Source organism: Lipotes vexillifer, unplaced genomic scaffold, assembly GCF_000442215.2.
Source record: "Lipotes vexillifer unplaced genomic scaffold, Lipotes_vexillifer_v1.1 scaffold685, whole genome shotgun sequence".
Taxonomy (NCBI): Eukaryota; Metazoa; Chordata; class Mammalia; order Artiodactyla; family Lipotidae; genus Lipotes; species Lipotes vexillifer.
Genome location: NW_006771436.1, coordinates 79,426 through 97,938, shown reverse-complemented (window position 1 = coordinate 97,938; position 18,513 = coordinate 79,426). Strand labels below are relative to the sequence as shown.

The 18,513-nt window shown below is 40.6% G+C and overlaps 1 protein-coding gene across 1 annotated transcript in view; it reads right to left on the bottom strand.

Moving 5' to 3' along the window:
• SLC9C2 (solute carrier family 9 member C2 (putative)) overlaps nucleotides 1-18,513 on the bottom strand; it is a 92,814-nt gene that overhangs the window by 17,551 nt on the left and 56,750 nt on the right. Inside the window, exons 20-21 of the mRNA XM_007446770.1 lie at nucleotides 7,934-8,082; nucleotides 5,622-5,747 (exon numbers count right to left, since the gene is read on the bottom strand). Of these exons, the coding sequence (XP_007446832.1) occupies nucleotides 5,622-5,747; nucleotides 7,934-8,082 (275 nt within the window). The remainder of the gene's footprint in view (nucleotides 1-5,621; nucleotides 5,748-7,933; nucleotides 8,083-18,513) is intronic.

Below are 18,513 nucleotides of genomic sequence, written 5' to 3'. Positions count from 1 at the left end.
CTTGGTTGTAGGTTCTTCCCTTTCATCACTTTAAATATATCGTGCCACTCCCTTCTCGCTTGTATTGTTTCTGCTGAGAAATCAGCTGTTAACCTTATGGGAGTTCCCTTGTATGTTATTTGTTGTTCTTCCCTTGTGGCTCTTAATAATTTTGCTTTGCCTTTAATTTTTGTCAATTTGATTACTATGTGTCTCAGCATTTTTCTCCTTGGGTTTATCCTGTCTGGGACTCTCTGCACTTCCTGTACTTGAGTGCCTATTTCCTTTCCCATGTTCAGGAAGTTTTCGACCATAATCTCTTCAAATATTTTCTCGGGTCCTTTCTCTCTACTCCTTCTGGGACCCCTATAATGCAAATGTTGGTGCGTTTAATGGTGTGCCAGAGGTCTCTTAGGCTGTCTTCATTTCTTTTCATTCTTTTTTCTTTATTCTGTTCTGTGGCAGTGAATTCCACCATTCTGTCTTCCAGGTCAGTTATCCGTCCTTCCGCCGCAGTTTTTCTGCTATTCCTTCTAGTGTATTTTTCATTTCAGTTATTGTATTGTTCATCTCTGTTTGTTTGTTCTTTAAATCTTCTAGGTGTTTGTTCTTTAATCCTCTAGATCTTTGTTAAACATTTCTTGCATCTTCTCAATCTTTGCCTCCATTCTTTTTCCGAGGTCCTGGATCATCTTTACTATCATTATTCTGAATTCGTTTTCTGGAAGGTTGCCTATCTCCACTTCATTTAGTTGTTTTTCTGGGGTTTTATCTTGTTCCTTCATCTGGTACATAGTCCTCTGCCTTTTCATTTTGTCTATCTTACTGTGAATGTGGGTTTTGTTCCACAGGCTGCAGGATTGTAGTTCTTCTTGCTTCTGCTGTCTTCCCTCTGGTGGATGAGGCTACCTAAGAGGCTTGTGCAAGCTTCCTGATGGGAGGGACTGGTGGTGGGTAGAGCTGGGTGTTGTTCTGGTGGGCAGAGCTCCGTAAAACTTTAATCTGCTTGTCTACTGATGGGTGGTGCTGAGTTCCCTCCCTGTTGGTTGTTTGGCCTGATGCAACCCAACACTGGAGCCTACAGGCTCTTTGGTGGGGCTAATGGCAGACTCTGGCAGGGTTCACGCCAAGGAGTACATCCCAGAACTTCTGCTGTCAGTGTCCTTGTCCCAGTGGTGTGCCACAGCCACCCCCTGCTTCTGCAGGAGACCCTCCAACACTAGCAGGTAGGTCTTTTTCAGTCTCCTGTGGGGTCACTGCTCCTTCCCCCTGGGTCCTGATGTGCAACTACTTTGTGTGTGCCCTTCAAGAGTGGAGTCTCTGTTTCCCCCAGTCCCATCGAAGTCCTGCAGTCAAATCCTGCTAGCCTTCAAAGCCTGATTCTCTAGGAATTCCTCCTCCCATTGCCGGACCCCCAGGTTGGGAAGCCTGATGTGGGGCTCAGAACCTTCACTCCAGTGGGTGGACTTCTGTGATATAATTGTTCTCCAGTTTGTGAGTCACCCACCCAGCTGTTATGGGATTTGATTTTATTGTGATTACACCCCTCCTACCGTCTCATTGCAGCTTCTCCTTTGTCTTTGATGTGGGGCATCTTTTTTGGTGAGTTCCAGTGTCTTCTTGTCAATGATTGTTCAGCAGTTAGTTGTGATTCTGGTGCTCTTGCAGGAGGCAGTGAGTGCACATCCTTCTACTCTGCCATCTTGAACCAATCTCCCAGGTGCCATTCCGAAATCCTCCCTCTAGCTCTTTCAAACCTTTTTTTTCAACTTTTGTCTTCAGGCTTATCTTTGTACACTATTACCTTTTTAATTAACCACACCAGTTCGAGGGTGAAAGAAGGGAGGAGTAGTGAAAATTAACTATTGTTGCTGTGATGGAGACCAAGACTGAAATCAATGTCTACAATGAGGGGTATTTGTTTTATTTATTACAGGAATTTTAGTTATCCATGCAATCCCTGGGCTGTTCCTAATGAGAATAATGCCCATGTGCTCCCAATTCATCACATTTTTCTTTATCCTAGTGAAATCTGATTTAAATGGCTATCAAGAACCAATATATTAAGGAAAAAGGCCACTTAAAGAGTGAGCTATATCCAGGGCTTCCCTGGTGGCGCAGTGGTTAAGAGTCCGCCTGCCAATGCAGGGGATACGGGTTCGTGCCCCGGTCCGGGAAGATCCCACATGCCGCGGAGCGGCTGGGCCCGTGAGCCATGGCCGCTGAGCCTGCGCGTCCGGAGCCTGTGCTCTGCAACGGGAGAGGCCACAACAGTGAGAGGCCCGCGTACAGCAAAAAAATAAAAAAATAAAAAAATAAAAAATAAAAAATAAAGAGTGAGCTATATCTGTAAGTGGGTGGAGAGGGTCCGGAAGCTTTGCATTGGCATGGCAGGTTAAGGAGGAGTAGAAGGTTGTGCCCTGGATATATAGTCACCTCAGGTGTATGGAAACCATTAATTTCTGGAGTTCTCTCTCATTGTTTTTCCCATCCCTCCCCCATTCACTGCAGGATGGTCCATTAATTATACTTGTGAAAGTATTACCTATAAAGAACCCCAAATTCAAATTTTATTTTCAAGTTGGATATTTTAAAAAACTGAACAGGATGCAGATTGTAATAAACACCCTTTAGATACCTTCGTTCCAGTCCAGGCCCATCCCTCACCTCCCACCCTCGTTTATTTGAGGTCTGTTTTCTAAACTACCCCCAATGGCCCCTGCCCATCAGGTTTCCTCCCCCTCACAGCCACACTTGTACTTCCCAAAGCTGGAGATCTGGTCAAGCTAAGCCAGTTGGATTTCTCCCTTAAGAATTTGAACTGAGGGACAAAGAGCCTGGGAGTTGAGAACTGAGTCATCATAGCCAAGTGCTACAGGAAGGGTCCACAAATTCCTACCACTGATACCCCAGAGCTGGCCTGATTCCCACCCTGCTCAAGGTTAGTTTGTCAACTGTTTCTTAGCTTCTGTATACCACCACGATATATTTTCAGTAAGCTTCCCTTTTGCTTAAACTAGTTCAAGTAGGGTTTTGTTACTTTCAACCAAAGAAGTCTTAATTTAACTAAATATGAAATCAATTTCAAAAGAAAAATTCAAATATTTCTGGCATGAAGAAAACACTAGTATGGCCTAAATGAAATCAGATATTCAAAGCTCAGTAGAAACTCCACTAGGATCACTGTCTTTCTGGAAAACAAGGAAAATGTCCCCTCGTTATGAATAAACAGATGACATAAATCTCCATGACTAGACAACAAGGTACAGTACAACCAAATTTGTAGTAAAGCAAGTACTGTTGTTCGTCACAGAGTTTTCCTGATTCCAAAAATCTAACAGGTTTTAACAAGTTGACAAAAAAGTTATTATCCCTGTAATTCATATAATAGCCACAAACTGGTGGTCCGTGAGTCACACCCAATCCACAGATATATTTTGTTTGGCTTGCACTGTATTTTTAAAATTCTGAACTTGTTACCAAGTTTTAAAATTTTGCAATTTTCACCTAAAAATTCAGATTTACGGATCCTCTTTTTAAAAAAACTGACCTCTACATTATTAAATCTAATAGTCAATTTTCAGTCTTCATCTTATTTGATCTCTCAGCCTCATTTGACATAGTTGATCACTTTCTCCTTGAAATATTTTCTTCACTTGGTTCTGGGACACCATTCTTTTTTATTTTCCTCCTATGTGATAGATAACTCAATTCTTTTTTTCCCAGTTTTATTGAGATATAATTGACATCCAGCACTATATAAGTTTAAAGTGTACAGCATAATGACTTGACATACACATATTGCAAAATGATTACCACAATAAGTTTAGTTAACATACATCACCTCATATAGTTACAAAAAATTTTTTTCCTTGTGATAAGCACTTTTAGAATCTACTCTCTTAGCAGCTTTCAAACATACTATAAATATATAACTATGTAACTATAGTCATCATGTTGTATACCCAGTATTTATCTTATAACTTGGAAGTTTGTACCCTTTGACCCACTTCTTCAATTCACCCAGCTTCCTCTCCCCACCTCTGGTAACCATCAATCTGATCACTTTTTCTATCCTCAATTCTTTTTGATAATTCTTCCTCATCTCCCCACCTCTAAATGTTGGATAGCTCAAGACTCGATCCTTGAATGTCTGTAATAATTCCTTAAATTATCAACTCTCAAGACCTTAAATATCAGCTCTATACTGACAACTCTGAAATGTCTTTCTCCAGTTTGGCCTCCTACCTGCCTTCTGGTCATGTATCTAACTGCCTACTTAGCAGTTCCACTTGAATGTCTAATAGCTTGCTCAAATTTAACCTCTTCAGAAGCAAATTCTTGTCCCTCCTCATATAAATCTTCTCTTCCCCATCCAAGTAAATGGTTACTCTATTTTCAGACTATTTTCTAATTTCAGACTAAAATCCTAGAAGTCATTCCTTCTCTCTAACACTCACCCCATCAACATCTATATGCTCTCTCTTCAAAACCTATCAAGGGGGCTTCCCTGGTGGCGCAGTGGTTGAGAGTCCGCCTGCCGATGCAGGGGACACGGGTTCGTGCCCCGGTCCGGGAAGATCCCACGTGCCGCGGAGCGGCTGGGCCCGTGCGACATGGCCGCTGGGCCTGTGTGTCTGGAGCCTGTGCTCTGCAACGGGAGAGGCCACAACAGTGAGAGGCCCGCATACCGAGAAAAAAAAAAAAAAAACCTATCAAGAGTCTGACCATTTCTCACCACTTTCACTCATCCAAGCCACCGTCATCTCTTGACTACATTATTGTAACCACCTCCTAACTGGATTCCCTGGCTTGCTCTTGACCCCTTACAGCCTGTTCTCAACACATCAACAGATGATCGTTTCTAAGTATAAGTTAGATCATGTCTCTTCAAAACCTTTCAATCTGTTTCCATTTAATTCAGAGTAAAAGCCAAAGTCCTTACAATGACCTACAAAATTCTACAAACTCAGGCTCTCCACAACTGCTTAGGCTTCATCTCCTCCCTCCATTATTGGTTCGGCCACAGGGGCCTTTGTGATGTTCCTTGAACACAACACACCTCAGGGCATTGCACTTGCCTTCTCCTGGGTATCTATATGGCATGCCCCCACACTTATTTCAGATCTCTTTCCAAAGGAAACTTATTAGCGCAGTCTTCCCTAACTACCCATATAAAATAGCTGCCTAACTATATTCCTTTTTTTCACCTTTTCTCCATATAGCATTTGTCACCATCTGACAGACTATACATTTACTCGTGGGTGTGTTTATTGTCAATCTCTATCCATATAATACAAAGTCCATGAAAGCAGGGACTTACTTATTTTGTTCACTGCCATAACCCCAAACCTAGAACAGTCTCTGGCACAGAGGCTAAGATGGAATTGGTAATAATCAGGTAACACAGATAACTCAACCTAAGCAGATAAGCAATTATAAAAAATATTTTTGCCCTTTAGGCTCAAAATGAAATTTGTTCTTCTGGGTTTTTCTAGGCCTCCGTTTTGACTTACCGTTCACTGGACATTAAAGGATTCTTGCTTTGGATAAGTTTTCTTGTTAATCTTGCATTAGGGAGTGGAAAAAATGAAAAACAATTATCATTGAACCTGAGTTAGAATAGAAAACAGAATCTTTACCTTGAAGAACTCAATGAGAACATCTTTATTTTCTAGCCAGATGATATTATGAAGATATTTGTCAGGAGTAGGGGGCGGAATTGCCATTGGAAAGTTATTCAGTGATTTTATTTTTGCAAGAAGCACCTAAAAGAAACAATCAAAATAATGGTGATCAGATCCTGTAACAGAAAAGGGACATTAGGTAAAAATGAAGGAAATTTAAATAAAATACTGTTATGCAAATCTAACCATGATTTTGACTCAGAGCTTCTCTCACCCTATTTAAATTGTCCTCTAACTTTTTTTTGTCCCTATTCTCCCCCTTATTACTATCTTTATTACTATTTCCACTGGTATATTAACTCATATTGAATTTATCATTTTTATAATCCAATTAACAGTTGTAGTCTGCCCTATCTTAAACTCAAATTATCTAAAATTCACAGTTGATTACCATATGATTGAAGGATACTTTCTCTCAAATTTTTTTTCATGTGAATAATTTGCTTCTCAAAGTTCTTCTAATTTTGGAGGATATATTTCTAGTTTTGTAGCCTCTTAGAAGCCTTCTCTGACTCCCCACACCGGGTAAGAGATAATCACTTATCTGCCTTATTCCCACGGTATCTCTTACAAATCTCCCTTATGGAACTCATTACATTGTAGTATTATTATTTTTACTTATCTGTTACATGTAACTTTTGTTGATTGGCTGAATAAGTGACTAAATGAAAAAAAGAGGAAGAGTCCATGGACTTTTCAAGACCCCATGGCATGTAGTAGGTGTTCAACAAATATTTACTCAGCTAAACTGGCTAGATTTACCTAGCTCTTTATGACCTGGGATTGATAATTATATCTCTTTAGCTGACAATTAGGCAGTTAGTAGGCATTCAATAAGTAACTGTTGAATAATTGATTTACCCATTACCTTTCTAAATAAACCTATAGGAAAAAATAAGACTCTCTCTTCATAAGGGCTATTATTTATTTATTTTAACTAATGGGTATCAAGCATTCAATTGAATCTTTTATACAATATCCAAAGAAAGAAGGGAACAATATACAAAAATACAAAACACAGTGTGCACAGAGGTGTAACTTGAAGAATACTGTAAAGTGGTCTTTTTCGCCCCTTTGACAGACACTAAGGAGAAATCATATTACCCATTTAGTCCTGTGCCATAACCTTATAGAGACTAATGCGGTAGAGCTATAACAGGGAAAGCTGGCCTGTCCACGCCCACTTCCCTTCTGGGGCCATGGAGAGGGACTATGTGCAGGAAATATCCAGAAGCACAGTCCATGTGGCCTGTGGCTGAAAGGGACCAGTGACAAGGAAAAGCACTGACACCCAGGAGCAGCTTATCCTTGGGAATACACAGGCAGAATGTGGGACCAGAACTTCCATTTTTCTTCTTTATGCTAGGAGGCCAATAGACCCTTGTACAGAATAGAAAAAAAACTCCTATTTTCACAATTTGCAGTCTAGATGGTAGAAGTGATAGAGTGGTAGGATTAAACATTAAACATTTTTTCCTCTGTCTTATGTTCCTAATTTTTTTTGCAAATTTATAATTTTTCAAAAGTCCATTTATCAGCTAACCACTTAGGGTGTCTTCCCTGTTCCTCTCAGAACTGTTTCCTCCCTGATCTTCACCAACACACACACACACACACACACACACACACACACACGATGGTCCCCTCCTGTCTATGTTAACATTAGGAAATTACCACCTCCTTTGCCACAGCTGGTGGGCCTGGGCACTGCATATTCCACCAATGGACAGACAGGCAGAAAAATCTAATGACTTTGTAGAGGGAGCCAAAAGAAGATTCCACAGAGGGGCAACCCTGATAAGAAATGGAGACTCTGAAAGCTTTCTAGGTCATTGTTCAAGTCCCTTCCTGAGGCCTGGCCATGTGGTCTGGTTACCACGGGATCTGTAAAATGCTCTGTGTCCTTATAATAAATCCTCCAACTCCATTTCTTTGCTAAACCTAGATCAGATTGGTTCTTTTACTTGCAACCAAGTGGTTTTGACATGGAGTGAACCAGGTAGTGCTGGCACTAGTTGCCATTGGCATTAACAAAGACTTAGGCAATTATAAAGTTTACAACTGTCGTGACTCACCCTTTTCCCAATCTTCCTCACTAATTACACTCTGCTAGAGTAGCACTGCAGGCTTGAGTGTTCGGCTTATGGAATCCAGCAATATGGAAAATTGCTTTCTTACCTTATTACCTTTTACCTATTACCTTTTTACCTTTTACCTTTTACCTTTTACCTATAACCTATTACCTTTTACCTTATTACCTATCTTACCTTATTCATCTCAATGCCCTCATGTTTATCAATAATGCCTCTTGACCAAAGGAAGGTGAGGCTTTTCAGAGCTTTAGCAATCACGTTCCGGATTGCCTGCTTAGTCTTCAAAGCAATGACCACATCACGACCCTCATGCTCTATGAGTCCTGAAGCAAATAAAATCATCAGTAAGCAAACAATTCAATAACCACAATAATAACAAACATTTGCATAATAGTTTATAATTTCCAAAGTATTTACACAATATCCTTTCATTCCTGTCTCATATAGAACTTGTGACACCAGTAGAACTAAAGTTATTTTCATCTTTATTTTACAGATGAGAGAATTGAAAAAAAGCTTCCTTCACCAGCTAAGAGAAAATCACTCCATCTTATTCCCATGGCATCTCCTACATATCTACATTATGAACTCATTACATTGTAATATGATTATTTTTCCTTATTTGTCTCATCCTCCATATTATATAATTTTTGGTGGGTGGATGAACAAATGACTGAATAAAAGTGCCCCTGGACTTTTGCAGGTGGGTCTTTCTGAGATCAAATCTCATATTTTTCCTCTTTAACAAGAATGAGAAGTCAAGGGATTGACTGGGAGTCGAGGCTTAAACTGCATCTGTTTCATCCTTGTAATCCTAACCTTGAGCACAACACCTGACATCTGGAAGGTACTCAATCATTTTTTAACTGAAATGAGCTGAGCAGTGAAATGAAGGACAGCATGGTGGAGAACATAGGTTTTAGTGTCTGATACACCTGGGCTTGAGATCTAGCTCACCACTTACCAGCCATAGGACCTCAGGGGAGTTAACTTTTCTAAGCCTCAGTTTCATTATCTATAAAATGAAGATGATAATAGTATTTGCCTCATGGAGCAATTATATGGATTAAATGAAATAATGCATATAAAGCCATTAAAACAATTCCTGATATAATTAGCATTCAGTAATAGGTTGCAGTAACCACAAAGGAACAGGCACTCCCTTTCACATGACTGAATCAAGAAAACTTTGTAATATTCTATAGTGATCTAAAACATAAGACAGCAACTCCTAGGCCCCTAATCTTTAAAAGCACGGAAATAAAAATCTGCTTAATACATAAATGGAAACAATGGGTCCTGGATTTTCTGAGACACCACCAAAATATTCTGACCTATTGTCTCCAAACTTACAATTTCGTTCATTAGACCATGTTCTTTCAGTTTTGATGTGGAAAGTATGATCCTCATAAATCCATATGGCATCTTACAATGTGGTTATGAATACAAAGGGGTTTTGCTTTATTTCTTTTACATTAACGTCCATTTGTTAGGACGTTACCATATGCCAGGCTGTCTACTAGATACTTTCGCACACACTGAGAGCTTGGCCCACAGCCCCCATATGAGAAAAACAGACCCAAGAAGTTTTGTATAAAATCCTAGGACGCCCCTGTAGGTTTCAACTCCAGCAGAGTGACTGTAGATGCTCAAGAAATGACATCCCTTGCAGCTCCACATTCCTTTGCAAAGTAAAGCAAAACAAAAACAACACCCTCTGTCAAAGGTAATCTTCATGTGTCTTTTTCTTACAACCTCAAGGCAGGGGTCCCCAACCCCCAGGCCATGGAACAGTACCAATCCGTGGCCTGTTAGGAACCAGGCCACACAGCAGGAGGTGAGCGGCGGGCGAGCGAGCAAAGTTTCATCTACATTTACAGCCATTCCCCATCACTTGCATTACCGCCTGAGCTCCACCTCCTGTCAGATCAGTAGCGGCATTAGATTCTCATACAAGTGTGAACCCTTCTGTGAACAACACATGCAGTGGATCTAGGTTGCATGCTCCTTATGAGAATCCAGTGCCTGACTATCTGAGGTAGAGCTGAGGTGGTGATGCTAGTGCTGGGGAGCAGCTGCAAATACAGATTATCATTAGCAGAGAGGTTTGACTGCACAGAGACCATAATAAATCAATTGCTTGCAGACTCAAATCAAAACCCTATCAGTGAGTGGCAAGTGACAAGCTGCATCTGGTGGCAGGCTTTACAGTGGCAAGTGAGTTGAGGTACTTCAATTGTATAGCTGCATCTGGGGGCAGGCTTTAAGTCAGAATCCAACAGTTATTTTAGGCCGTGCATGGCCTTCCCGTTATTTTATTTTATTTCTTTTGCCCATTATTTTATTCTCCACCTCCATCCGCACCTCTTTCCCGCACTCCACACTTGTCTCAATCACAGTTTTGGTAAGCCCACAAGCTAACCCTAGCCAAAATGAGTAAAAAACAAGCATCACTGGAGGGCTTCTTTGAAAAGGGGTAAAGACCCGATGATGATACAGCAGAAGACTATAAGACTGCCAACAAAAAGAAAGCTGCATTTAAAAGAAAATAGTGTGGGGGGGCGGAGTTAAGATGGCAGCATGGGAGGACATGGAGTTCATGTCGCCCCACAGCTAGGGCGCCTGCCGGACACTGGTGGGGGAACTCGACGCCCAAGGAGGCGGGAGGAACTCCTGAGCGACTGGATAGGACGTGGGGGGAATGAGGGGGAAGGAGAAGTGGAGGCCGGACAGGACCAGCACCGCTGAGGGATGGTTGGGAGAGGGGAGGGGTTCCCATGCCTGCAGGGGCCCTCAGGGATGCAGAGGATCAGAGGGAACCACACCTAGTGTTTTTCCTGCCCAATCGGCCCGCAAGAAGACTGCTGGGCTTCCAGGCTGAGTTCTTCAACCTCTAAGGCTGAACGACGTTGGTCCTGGGGCGGGTGGCGGGACCAAAAGGAGAAGCGTACAGGGAGGGGCCCTCTGGGATTGGAGGATCAGGGGAAGTACCATGGGCGTCTTCCCCGCACACTCGGGCCCCAGGAAGCCTGCTCCTGGGCCTGATCCTCTGCCTCCAAGGCTCCCTCCAGCTGCAAGGGTCCTAGGGGCATGGGGTGGGGGGAAGAAGAAGAGAGGCCAATGGGAAGGGACCCTCCTCTGGGATCAGAGTTGGGGGGAACATGCCTAGCGTTTCCCCCACCCACTGGTGCCCAGGGAGCCTGCTGGGGTCCTGGACCTGGTCCCCTGCCCTCCGAGGCCAGAGGCACTCCTGGGCCTCTCCTGCCACATTGAGCCTAACCCTCACCTCCCACCCCCCAGGGCCTCTTCAGGCCCTGTGGGACCTAATAAGCATAGGCCCTGCCAACTGCCTAAATGCTGCCCCTGCCTAAGCCCCACCCCCAACAGCCAAGGCCTTGTCCCTTTTTCTCCTCTTTTTCACTACTGTGATTCTGTTTCACCTTCCAGTTGTATTCAGTATTTTTATTTATTTATTTAAAAAAATATTTTTGTTTTTTTTATATTTATATTTTTACTTTTTCTAACATATCTGTTAGTTTTCTATATATATTTTTATTTATAAAAATATATATAGAATTTCATATTTTTATTTTTTATTTTTATTTTTATTTTTCTAACATATATATTTTTTTCTCTAACATATCTGTATTTTACCTATATTTTTATTTTTTCTAACATATCTGTTAGTTTTCTAATCTTGTTTTCTGTTTTACTCTTTGATATTGTTCTGCTCCTTTTTTTTTCTTCTTTTTCTGCCCTGCAAGGCTTGCAGGATCTTGATTTCTGAAACACGGGTCAGGCCTGAGCTCCTGCAGTGGGAACTCTGAGTCCAAACAATGGGACTAACAGAGAACCTCAGACCCCAGGGAATATTCATCAGAGTGAGGTCTCCCAGAAGTTCTCAACTTGGCAACAAGACCCAGCTCTACCTAACAGCCTACAAACTCCAGTGCTGGAAGCCTCAGGCCAAACAACCAGTAAGACAGGAACAAAATCCCACCCATCAGAAAAAAAACAATGAGATGACAAAAATATATGTCACAGATGAAGGACCAAGGTAAAAACCTACAAGACCAAATAAATGAAGAGGAAATAGGCAATCTACCTGAAAAAGAATTCAGAGTAATGATAGTAAAGATGATCCAAAACCTTGGAAATAGAATGGAGGCACAGATCGAGAAAATAAGAGAACTGTTTAACAAAGATCTAGAAGAACTAAAGAACAAGCAGAGATGAACAACATAATAATTGAAATGAAAAATACACTAGAGGGAATCAAGAGCAGAATAAATGAGGCAGAAGAATGAATAAGTGAGCTGGAAGACAGAATGGTGGAAATAACTGCCGAGGAGCAGAATAAAGAAAAAACAATGAAAAGAATTGAAGACAATCTCAGAGACCTCTGGGACAACACTAAACTCACCAACATTCAAATTATAGGGGTCCCAGAAGAAGAAGAGAAAAAGAAAGAGTCTGAGAAAATATTTGAAGAGATTATAGGTGAAAACTTCCCAAACATGGGAAAGGAAATAGTCACCCAAGTCCAGGAAGTGCAGAGAGTCCCATACAGGATAAACCCTAAGAAAAACACACCAAGACACATATTAATCAAACTAACAAAAATTAAACTCAAAGAAAAAATATTAAGAGCAACAAGAGAAAAACCAAAAATAATATACAAAAGAATCCCCATAAGGTTATCAGCTGATTTTTCAGCAGACACTCTGCAGGCCAGAAGGGAGTGGCAGGATATACTAAAAGTGATGAAAGAGAAAAACCTACAACCAAGATTACTCTACCCAGCAAGGATCTCATTCAGATTAGATGGAGAAATCAAAAGCTTCACAGACAAGCAAAAGCTAAGAGAATTCAGCACCACCAAACCAGCTTTACAACAAATGCTAAAGAAACTTCACTAGGTGGGAAACACAAGAGAAGAAAATGACCCACAACAAAACCTCATAACAATTAAGAAAATGGTGATAGAAACATACATATTGATAATAAACTTGAATGTAAATGGATTAAATGCTCCAACCAAAAGACACAGGCTCGTTAAATGAATACAAAAACAAGACCCATATATACGCTGTCTATAAGAAACCCACTTCAGACCTAGGGACACATACAGACTCAAAGTGAAAGCATGGAAAAATATATTTCATGCAAATGGAAATCAAAAGAAAGCTGGAGTAGCAATACTCATATCAGACAAAATAGACTTTAAAATAAAGAATGTTACAAGAGATAAGGAAGGACATTACATAATGATCAAGGGATCAATCCAAGACGAAGATATAACAATTACAAATATTTATGCACCCAACATAGGAGCACCTCGATACATAAGGCAAATGCTAACAGCCATAAAAGGGGAAATCGACGGTAACACAATAATAGTAGGGGACTTTAACACCACACTTATACCAATGGACAGACCATCCAAACAGAAAATAAATAAGGAAACACAAGCTTTAATTGACACAACAGACCAGAAAGATTTAACTGATATTTACATGACATTCCACCTGAAAGTGGCAGAATACACTTTCTTCTCAAGTGCACAAGCACTTGTTTCTTCTCAAGCATTGTTTCTTTCTTTTTTTTAAATAGATCTTTATTGGAGTATAATTGCTTCACAATACTGTGTTAGTTTCTGTTGTACAACAAAGTGAATCAGCCATATGCATACATATATCCCCATATCCCCTCCCTCTTGAGCCTCCCTCCCATCTTCCCTGCCCTACCTCTCTAGGTCATCGGAAAGCACTGAGCTTATCTCCCTATACTACGCTGCTTTCCACTAGCTAATTATTTTACACTCGGTATTGTATATATGTCGATATGAAGCATCTTTTCTTACCACAATGCTATGAGATTAGAAATCAATTACAGGAAGAAAAACCTGTAAAAAACACAAATATATGGAGGCTAAACATGCACTACTACATAACCAAGAGATCATAGAAGAAGTTAAAAAATACACAGAAACAAATGACAATGAAAACAGGACCACCCAAAACCTATGGGATGCAGCAAAAGCAGTTCTAAGAGAGAAGTTTACAGCAATTCAATCTCACATCAAGAAACAAGAAAAATCTCAAATTAAAAAATCTAACCTTATACCTAAAGGAACTAGAGAAAGAAGAACAAACAAAACCCAAAGTTAGTAGATGGAAAGAAACCATAAAGATCAGAGCAGAAATAAATGAAATAGAAATGAAGAAAACAATAGCAAAGATCAATAAAACTGAAAGTTGGATCTTTAGAAGATAAACAAAACTGATAAACCTTTAGCCAGACTCATCAAGAAAAAATGGGAGTGGACGCAAATCAATAAAATTAGAAATGAAAAAGGAGAAATCACAACTGACACTGCAGAAATACAAACGATTATAAGAGACTACTACAAACAACTATATGCCAATCAAATGGACAACCACGAAGAAATGGAAAAATTCTTGGAAAGGTACAATTTTCCAAGACTGAACCAGGAAGAATTAGAAAATATAAACAGACCTATCACAAGTAAAGAAACTGAAACTGTAATTAAAAATCTTCCAACAAACAAAAGTCCAGGACCAGATGGCTTCACAGGCGAATTCTATCAAACATTTAGAGAAGAGCTAACACCTATCCTTCTCAAGCTCTTCCAAAAGACTGCAGAGGGAGGAACACTCTCAAATTCGTTCTGCAAGGCCACCATCACCCTGATGCCAAAACCAGACAAAGATATCACAAAAAAAGAAAATTAGAGACCAATATCACTGATGAACATAGATGCAAAAATCCTCAACAAAATACTAGCAAACAGAATCCAACAACACATTAAAAAGATCATACACCATGATCAAGTGTGCTTTATTCCAGGAATGCAAGGATTCTTCAATATATGCAAATCAATCAATGCGATACATCATACTAACAAATTAAGGAATAAAAACCATATGATCATCTCGATAGATGCAGAAAAAGCTTTTGCCAAAATTCAATACCAATTTATGATAAAACTCCCTAGAAAATGGGCATAGAGGGAACCTACCTCAACATAATAAAGGCTATATATGACAAACCCACAGCAAACATCATTCTCAATGGTGAAAAACTGAAAGCATTTCCTCTAAGATCAGGAAGAAGACAAGGATGTCCACTCTCGCCACTTTTATTCAACATCGTTTTGGAAGTCCTAGCCACGGCAATCAGAGAAGACAAAGAAATAAAAGGAATACAAATTGGAAAAGAAGTAGTAAAACTGTCACTGTTTGCAGATGACATGATACTATACATAGAGAATCCTAAAGATGCCACCAGTAAACTACTAGAACTAATCAGTGAATTTGGTAAGGTTGCAGGATACAAAATTAATGCACAGAAATCTCTGGCATTCCTATACACTAACAACAAAAAATCTGAAAGAGAAATTAAGGAAACAATCCCATTTACCATCGCAACAAAAAGAATAAAATACCTAGGAATAAACCTACCTAAGCAGGCAAAAGACTTGTACTCAGAAAACTATAAAACACCGATGAAAGAAAACAATGATGACATAAACAGATGGAGAAATATACCATGTTCTCGGACTGGAAGAATCAATATTGTGAAGACGACTATACCACTGAAAGACTATAGATTCAATGCAATCCCTATCAAACTATCAATGGCATTCTTCACAGAATTAGAACAAAAAATTTTACAGTTTATATGGAAACACAAAAGACCCCGAATAGCCAAAGTAATCTTGAGAAGGAAAAATGCAGCTGGAGAATCAGGCTCCCTGACTTCAGACTATACTACAAAGCTATAGCAATCAAGACAGTATGGTACTGGCACAAAAACAGAAATATATATCAGTGGTACAGGACAGAAAGTCCAGTGAGAAACCCACACATCTATGGTCACCTAATTTATGACAAAGGAGGCAAGAACATACAATGGAGAAAACACAGCCTCTTCAATAAGTGATGCTGGGAAAACTGGACAGCTACATGTAAAAGAATGAAATTAGAACACTCCCCACCACCATACACAAAAATAAACTCAAAATCGATTAAAGAACTAAATGTAAGGCCAGACACTATAAAACTCTTAGAGGAAAACATAGGAAAAACATTCTTTGAGATAAACCACAGCAAGATCTTTTTTGATCCACCTCCTAGAGTAGTGAAAATAGAAACAAAAATAAACAAGTGGGACCTAATTAAACTTAAAAGCTTTTGCACAGCAAAGGAAGCCATAAACAAGATGAAAAGACAACCTCAGAATGGGAGAAAATATTTGCAAATGAAGCAACGTTACAAAGGATTCATCTCCAAAATATACAAAGAGCTCATGGAGCTCAATATCAAAAAAACAAACAATTCAACTAAAAACTGGGTGGAAGACCTAAATAGACATTTCTCCAAAGAAGACATACAGATGGCCAAGAGGCACATGAAAAGATCTCAACATCACTAATTATTAGAGAAAAGCAAATCAAAACTACTATGACGTATCACCTCACACTGGTCAGAATGGCCATCATCAAAAAATCTACACACAATAAATGCTGGAGACCGTGTGTAGAAAAGGGAACCCTTTTGCACTGTTGGTGGGAATGTAAATTGATACAGCCACTGTGGAGAGCAGTATGCAGGTTCCTTAAAAAACTATAAATAGAACTACCATATGACCCAGCAATCCCACTACTGGGCATATACCCTGAGAACACCATAATTCAAAATGACACATGGGGGCTTCCTTGGTGGCACAGTGGTTAAGAATCCACCTGCCAGTGCAGGGGACAAGGGTTCAAGTACTGGTCTGGGAAGATCCGACATGCCACTGAGCAACTAAGCCTGTACGCCATAACTCCTGAGCCTGCGCTCTGGAGCCCGTGTGCCACAATTACTGAATCCCATGTGCCACAACTACTGAATCCCACATGCCACAACTACTGAAGGCTGCGTGCCTAGAGCCCATGCTCCGCAACAAGAGAAGCCACCACAATGAGAAACCCGCACACCGCAATGAAAAGCCCCCACTCACCGCAACTAGAGAAAAGACTGCATGCAGCAACAAAGACCCAATGCAGCCAAAAATAAATAAATTTAAATAAAATTTTTTTTAAAAAGGACACATGTACCCCAATGTTCATTGCAGCACTATTTATAATAGCCAGGACATGGAAACAACCTAAATGTCCAACAACAAATGAATGAATAAAGAAGATGTGGTACATATATACAACGGAATATTACACAGCCATAAAAAGTAACGAAATTGGGTCATTTGTAGAGATGTGGATGGACCTAGAGTGTGTCATACAGAGTGAAGTAAGCCAGAAAGAGAAAAACAAATATTTTATAGTAACGCATATATGTGGATTCTAGAAAAATGGTACAGATGAACCTATTTGCAGGGCAGGAATATAGATGTAGACGTAGAGAACAGACATATGGACATGGGGCGGGGCGGGAAGGGGAGGGTGGGACAAATTGGGAGATTAGGTTTGACATAAATACACTACCATGGGTAAAATAGATTACTAGTGGGAACCTGCTGTATAGTATAGGGAGCTCAGCTCAGTGCTCTGTGATGACCTAGGTGGGTGGAATGGGGGCAGTGAGAGGGGGTCATAGGTATATGTATAGCTGATTCACTTCATTGTACAGCAGAAACTAACACAACATTGTAAAGTGATTATACTCCAATAAAAATTTTAAAATTAAAAAAAAAGAAAGTAAAGAAAATACCAAGAGTCTTACTTAAATTATAGGTTCACTGCAACAGGTGATTCACATTCTCCAAGCCCACTTTGTATAGTATGTGGTGACCTGCTATCCAATGAAACTATGAAACCTTCAAAACTGCTTTGCCACATGGAGACCAAGCATGCTGCATTAAAAGACAAGCCTTTAGGGCTTCCCTGGTGGCGCAGTGCTTGAGAGTCCGCCTGCCGATGCAGGAGACGCGGGTTCGTGCCCCGTTTCGGGAAGATCCCACATGCCGCGGAGCGGCTGGGCCCGTGAGCCATGGCCACTGAGCCTGCGCGTCCGGAGCCTGTGCTCCGCAAATGGGAGAGGCCACAACAGTGAGAGGCCCGCATAACGCAAGGAAAAAAAAAAAAAAAAAAAAAAAGACAAGCCTTTGGAGTTTTCAAAAGAAAAAAGTGTGAACACGAAGAACAGAAGCAATTATTGAAGGCCACCATTTCATCAAATGTGTCTGTACTGAGAGCATCATTCTTAGTGACCAACCACATTGCTAAAGCTAAGAAGCCCTTTACTATTGGTGAAGAGTTGATCCTGCCTGCTGCTAAGGACATTTGTCATGAACTTTTAGGAGAGGCTGCAGTTCAAAAGATGACATGTGTTCCTCTTTTGGCTAGCACCATAACTAGATGAATTGGTGAAATAGCAGAGGTCAGTGAGGCACAATTGTTAGAGAGGATTAATGAGTCACCGTGGTACACAATCCAGGTTGACGAGTCTACTGATGTTGACATCAAGGCAACAATGCTTGTTTCTGTGCGATATATATTTCAGGAGGATGTGCATGAGGATATGTTATGTGCACTTTTGCCAACACCACAGCTGCAGAACTATTCAAGTCTCTGAATGATTACATATCAGAAAAACTGGGCTTCCCTGGTGGCGCAGTGGTTGAGAGTCCGCCTGCTGATGAAGGGACGCGGGTTCGTGCCCCGGTCTGGGAGGATCCCACATGCCGCGGAGCGGCTGGGCCCGTGAGCCATGGCCGCTGAGCCTGCGCGT